This window comes from Ctenocephalides felis, unplaced genomic scaffold (assembly GCF_003426905.1).
Source record: "Ctenocephalides felis isolate EL2017-DRISC unplaced genomic scaffold, ASM342690v1 CF-g0.4_SCAFFOLD_01170, whole genome shotgun sequence".
In the NCBI taxonomy this organism is placed as follows: domain Eukaryota; kingdom Metazoa; phylum Arthropoda; class Insecta; order Siphonaptera; family Pulicidae; genus Ctenocephalides; species Ctenocephalides felis.
This window is the reverse complement of record NW_020537324.1, coordinates 66,578,079-66,584,704: the sequence shown is the minus strand read 5'-3', so window position 1 is coordinate 66,584,704 and position 6,626 is coordinate 66,578,079. Positions and strand designations below refer to the sequence as shown.

The 6,626-nt window shown below is 31.2% G+C and overlaps 2 protein-coding genes across 3 annotated transcripts; one reads left to right on the top strand and one right to left on the bottom strand.

The window, feature by feature from the left end:
• Nucleotides 1-6: 6 nt before the first annotated feature.
• On the top strand, nt 7-883 carry LOC113366465 (myb-like protein D). 2 transcript variants are annotated; one of them, XM_026608068.1, is made up of 3 exons: nt 7-348; nt 415-507; nt 577-883. In XM_026608068.1, the coding sequence occupies exons 1-3, from the start codon at nt 39-41 to the stop codon at nt 741-743; spliced, it is 570 nt and encodes a 189-aa protein (XP_026463853.1). In that variant the 5' UTR covers nt 7-38; the 3' UTR covers nt 744-883. The 2 variants fall into 2 exon arrangements, with proteins under 2 accessions (XP_026463853.1, XP_026463852.1); XM_026608067.1 differs by having other exon boundaries at nt 415-883.
• LOC113366464 (phosphotriesterase-related protein-like) lies at nt 750-5,585 on the bottom strand. The gene is given in 7 exon segments (XM_026608066.1): nt 750-1,011; nt 1,424-1,641; nt 1,707-1,871; nt 1,939-2,187; nt 2,278-2,382; nt 2,385-2,528; nt 5,488-5,585. Coding segments are annotated over 7 exon segments (1,035 nt in total). The 5' UTR covers nt 5,510-5,585; the 3' UTR covers nt 750-879.
• Nucleotides 5,586-6,626: the final 1,041 nt, after the last annotated feature.

Sequence of the window (6,626 nt, the reverse complement as noted above, 5' to 3'; positions counted from 1 at the left end):
TATTTTATGATGTTGATACATCTTCAAACTCTGATGAAATGGAGATCGCTCATAACTTGTCAGCAACTTCTAGTAATGAATTTGATGAAAGTCAGGAACAAACGAAACAAAAAAGCAAAGAAGAGATTATGGAAATAATATTTGGCCGAGGTGTTGTACCAAGTACAAATAGTAAAGATGGTGAAACCGTGCAAAATGGTGGCTTTCAAGTATCTTATTGTAGTGATTATGATGATGACCAAGATAACATGGAAGTTTCCACAGTGGATTCCCCTAAAAATAATGAAGTCACTAATTGTGTTAATAATAATGTACATAAGAGACAAAAACTGGACGATTCAAGTAAAAGTAGGTTAAATGATTAATTATGTAAATAAAAGAACTTTATTAATTTTGGATTTTTTATTGTTTTAGTAAATATGTCCAAAAGCAATGGTCGCAAGTCTAATAAAAGAAGTAATACAAATAATGTAGTTGATTCTAAATCAAGTTCATCCAACAAGTCGGGTATGCGAATAATTTATTATATAAAATTCAATTTTAAATTGTATATATTGACACATTTCTTATTTGCAGATGCAAATACTGAAGATACTAATGAGGATCTATCAAATAAAACTCTGTCTAAAAGTCGTATTTCCAGATCTTCTGCTTATCAAACCCAATGTTATACAAATGAAGATTTGTATAAGCCAAGACCATCATTCGGTAGTAGCCGTCGCCGAAAAGTTTCAGCATTATGAAATTATTTTATCGAGTTGACTATTTTTATATAAATCTATTACTATACCAATTATGCTAAAACTATTTTAAATACATATGCTGTGATAACACTGACAATTTCAGGCTGCATATCTGAAAATTTTAAATTCTTGTGTTTTATTTCTTGAGCCAAGTATGGGGATTGGTTATAGTTATTTGGTCTATGATTTCTTGACTGATTCCTTTAATTAGCATTTTAGGATAAACATTGTTCATGATGTGGCTGTATCCATGACCACCAAAGTCTTCCTGTAAAAAGAAATAAGAGCAGTGGTAATAAGAACAGTGAGAAGAGCTGCCAAGAGCAATTCGTTGCTTCGAGATACGAGCAAAATTGAAGATGAGCTTTGACCAAGTAAGTTTTGTAGAAAAATATTAATGGTGAAATGAAAATATGCGAAATTTTGTCAATTGTAGCAAGCTGATGGTCTTGCAATCATTTATAAGCAGCTTACTTAAGTTTTGTGGATAAAAGTGACTGAAAAAATTCAAGCATGGGAGTTAGAATAAAAAAACAATTAAATTAATAAACATTATCTTAATTTTTAATTTTTATTAAAACCACAGTGCTGGAACAAATTAATGGCATGTGAATGTATTTATTATATCAGATTTATGGTTATTTATAAAGCTAGACATTCAGTTTTTAATTTTTACATACCAGTCTATGTTTAGTATGAACATCGTGTGACATTAGTATTTTGTCAGTCTTCCCATGTTCTATCAATTTCAATATTTTGTCAACTCTTTGAGCATCGGAAGGCATATCACACATTGGTGCTAATTGGTAGAATGAACACTCTGTACCAAATAAATCAAACTGGCAATAGCATCCCAAATCGCTAAATTGTAAGAGATCTTCTGTATTCAGTAAAGTACCTGTAGAATTATAAAAAGTCAATATTTAATTCTATTATGTTTTATGATGTATTTGTTATGATTACGGTCTAAATGCGACATAATGGTTTTATGAGCATTTCCACCAGCTTCCATAAAAATTCTCATAATTTCAAATGGTGCTTCTCGATTTCGACCCGGATGAAAACTAACAGCACAGTGCATAGATTCTTGAGCCAGAGCTGTTGCCTCAATTGATCTCTTTTCGAAATCTAAAGGAAATAGTAATTAAAAAATACATGTGTTAACAAGATTAATATACAAAGGAGTATTATGAACCGTCAATTGGCCATGAGCTTCCAACTTCTCCAATAAATCCACATTTGACTCCAGATTCGCCAGTTGTTAAATCAGATAAAATCTGATCATACATGTTTTCCTTAGACATTTCCAGAGTACTCTGGGTTTGTACAGCTGATACATAGTAACCAGTACCTGCCACCACATGTACTCCAGTGTTTAAGGATACTTCTTTCATAAAACCTAAATTTCTATTTAATCCTATAGAAGTATTTTCCACAATAGCACCTGTAAATAACCATTTATTGCATAATCATTTCCATTATTATATTGTCTAGGATCATTTCAAAACATTTGTAAACAATGTGTTTCTCCTACCTCCTCCATGTTTTTTGTAGTTTTTGATGTCGCTACAAACGGCGTTCAACGTCTGTTGGTCATAAAATGTCAGATTGTATTTGCTGCTGTAGGGATATTGTTTAAATATCCGACATTTCCAAGTGTTATGTCATCAATAAACTTGTCGGCCAAGTGATTAGGTGGTGGTGTGTAAAATTTATTAAAATCAAGTGCAAAGTGTTCGTGAGTCAGTGTCCGGCCTAAGGACTCGGGGGACACAGGACCCAAAACTGAAAGATTCAAAAGGTATTGTGATTATTTCATGTATTTGAAAGATTTCATATAGAACTATTTGCAAATCCCGTATAATTGTACAATGAGCCGAATAAAATGCAAAGGTTTGCGAGGTTTTTGTTGACAACGGAATTCATACCGGAGATGTCAGATATTTGCAAATATTTGACATCTCCGGTACCCCATGCGGTACAAGGCCCTGGTTTTATGTTAGTTGACTTATTTTACTTTTACAAAATACAAAATGCCGTTTCTATAATAAATATCCTTTATCATTTATTCAATATTTGGCGCAGACAGTTCCTTTTTAACATACTTTAAAATTGATAGTTTATTATACACCCGAAAATTTGTATATATTTTTAGTGAGTCAAAAGTTGAATGTAATACGTAATTTGTATTTTGTATATAAAACATTTCAATTCGAATTAGTTATATAATTTTAAATTCATTAGTGAACCGTTTAATAAAATGCTAAGGGTTTCATTAATTTTCTTTTTTTTTCTTTTTAATTTTTTTTTATTTTTTCGAATTTTGTATAAACTTCGTTATTTGGAAACGGAATTCATACCAGGGATGTCAAACCCTTATTGGTTTAAAACCTAACTTAAGCCCGGCGCACGCGACGTCAGTATTTCTTTATACAGGATTTCTGTCACGTTTTCTGGTAAGGTGAGCAAGAATTTTGCGCCAGATTTTCACTTATTTTATGATTAACTAGCTGTACCCTTCACGCTTTGCCGTGATTTAGTTTAAATTAAAAAGTTGAACAAAGGTGTATTTGTTACATTTAGTTTAACGTTACTACTGTCTGTTCAATAATTTACCTATTCAACAATTTGTCTACAAATTTACCTATAAACTTGTTAATCAATCTACTATTTTACCGACTCACCAGTTTACCTATTTTACCTATTTACCTATCAACCCGTTTCACATGTCTACCAATTTACTTATCAACCTGTTTATCCGTCTCGTTAATTGTCTATCTACCAGTTTATCTGTCCTGTCTACCATTTTACATATCCTTCAATTTACCTGAACACCATGAGCTATTCAACAAATTACCTTTTCACCAATTTACTTGTCTACCAATTCACCTGTCTATCAATTTACCTGTCTACCAATTTACCTATCGACCTGTTTATCAATACACTATTTTACCTGTCATCTTGTCATAAATGTCTACTAATTAACCTGTTTAATAAGTTACCTGTTGAACAATTTACCTGCTTAACCATTTGTTTACTAATTTACCTATGAACCTATTTATCAATCTACCGATCTACAAATTTATCTGTCATCTCGTTCTACATGTCTACCAATTAACCTGTCCGTCAGTTTACTTTTAAAAATTCTCTAATTCACCTTATTACGCATTATAAAAAAATTAAAGCTCAAATAGATTCTACGTTTTAGCTAGAAAACGTTTGTATGTGAAAAAGAAAAGGGCTGTTTAGGGTTTTTCCGGTAATTATTCGATTTTTTCTTGCCGTAAGAACCATCCTTGGACTTCAACCAACATTTTAAAAAAAGAATTGGCCAAATTGGTCTAGGCGTTGTTGAGTTACGCGCTTACCAACACATTTTGCGATTCATTTTTATAAAGATAATTTTGTGCATTTTCAATTAGATTATTATAAATATATACTATGAATTGCACAATTCATATTTTATAGGCCTAAATTGCACTTATGCTTATAAGTGTACAAATAGCATTGTATAAAATGTAAACAATAACTAGCTGTAAGTGGAATTCTGTCTTAAGACAATTAGGGCATCGTGCCTTAAGGCAAATTGCTGGAACTTTCCGTACCGCAATTCAAAATTCGAGTAATTAAAAATAATCAATAATTATAATCAATAAAAGTTGATCAATGATTTGAAACTTTTAATAGAATTTCGTACCATATTAAATCATTCTTTCTCAAATCATTTATTTTGAAATATTTTGGAAATTCTGAACTTTTTTTCAAAGCAATCGTACTGCTTTAACTGCATAAAGACGAAATATCAAAGCGCGTAAGCGCCGCGTCGCCGTCTAACGCGTAAACATTGGTACGGAACCGATAGGAATGTAAACTAAATTTCAACTTATTATCTGAAAATATCTGATAATTTGATGTGCATATGTCTATAATGTTCATTTTTGACCGCCAAATGGCTCATTTTTTTACTTTTTCCTCCATATCTCCAAAGTCGTTGGACCTGCCTTTCCAAAAATTTGAACAGTTCTTCATTTAGTCAATACAAATAAAATGTTTTTTGAATTATTCAAATCGGACGCTCTATTCTCTTAAAAACTGAGTTACCGTTTTCGGCACTTTTTGCCCTGTATCTTCGGAACGGCTAGACCTGCCTTCGCCAAAAACTGATCAGCACGTCTCCTTATCAATACGAATCGAATGTTTTTTGAATTATTCAAATCGGTTGATCCGTGTTTCCGAAATCGTCGACGAAAATGTGTATCCGAACATACATACATACACGCACACACACACATACACACACACACACACACACACACACACACACATACATCAATTTTTTCTAAGGTATGCCAAAATGTTCAGAATTCCATATTCGATTTTTTTGCGATTACTATAACTTGCCCTACGGGATGTTAAATATATATGTATCGTATCCAATTAGGATGAATTCATAAGGTGATTTAATCTCATATTTGTAAGAATTAATGAAATAATAATATAAAAAGATAATAAGTAGTGGTCGACCACTACTATGTTTTTAATTCTCAATTCGTGTTCCTTCAAATTCTTTTTCGCGGTCATATGGACCCTTGAGGGTTCACATTTTCAACTTTGGGAATCACTGATTTAAATGAATTATTTTGTTAATATCTTCAAAGTATCGCATATATGACCGGCACTTATATAAGTATATAGTATATGTATCTATAAAAATATGATATAAATGAAAAATAAATATTCATACCTGTTTCAACTGTTTCCGCCATAATTATGGTATGAAAATAACTATATTTTTTATGTTTCTAGTTGTTGTTTTCAACAGAACACGTATTTTGCTTTCAATTAACTCATCAGCTATTTATTTACATCGTTATCTAGTTGTCGTTGTAAGCTTGTGGTAAGCACTACGAAAACATTATTATCTAGCCCCAGGGTCGGCCAATATAGTACATGTTGTAATAATAATGTACATCTTTTTTTTTTAATTTGGAAGTAGCTAGATTTTCAGCGAAAAAGGTTGCAAAATATATTATTGCCATAATGCGGTATTTCTCCGAAACAATATTATCTATTTTTTATTAAATTTTATTTTCCTAATATGAAAATACAACACTTGTTGCGATCAAACATCATACTAATTCATGACAAAGTTATGATTTTATTCACAGACTTTTTTGAACTTGTTGCATTCATAGATCTCTCGATTATTAACTTCTCGCAGAGTTTGTTATAGAAATCGCAAAAAAACGAAAATGAAACTTTTTATATATCTTTACGTTTCAAAAGATCTTGAAAATTTTGGCATACCTTAAAAGATGCCAAGATATTAGGCTTGCAACGAATAGTATATTTGGCAAAATGCCGAATACCGAACATTCGACATGCTCCAGAAACCGAATTCCGAATATTCGGCAAGTTTGGCAACGCCTAAATTCGTTCGTGTTAATGTATTTATTAATTGCAGTTGTTATATTACAAACGTACTATATGTATATTGAATTTTTATCTCTTGGCTTGCAATTACTATTTGGGTACTCCTTCTTATTTGGAAAATTTGACACTATTTATACTATTCGGCCGAATACTTAAATAATGTGCATAATTAGGAAAAAAATCAAAAGGCAATTCTTTACATATATATAAATGTATGTCCAATTACTATTTGATTCAAAAACATTTGTTTTTTTTTATAAACACAATATTATTTCTTAAAAAAGTAAATAAAAACTGACCAAAAATATTATTTGTCTTTTTGCGATATACAGCCTATGATATCTCTTTATTTAGAGATGCTTAGACTGAGTATATTGATGGGTTTCATAATGCTTTATAAATATATTGAATATAGATATACAACACATGCGTGTAACCGTTGAATGTTTT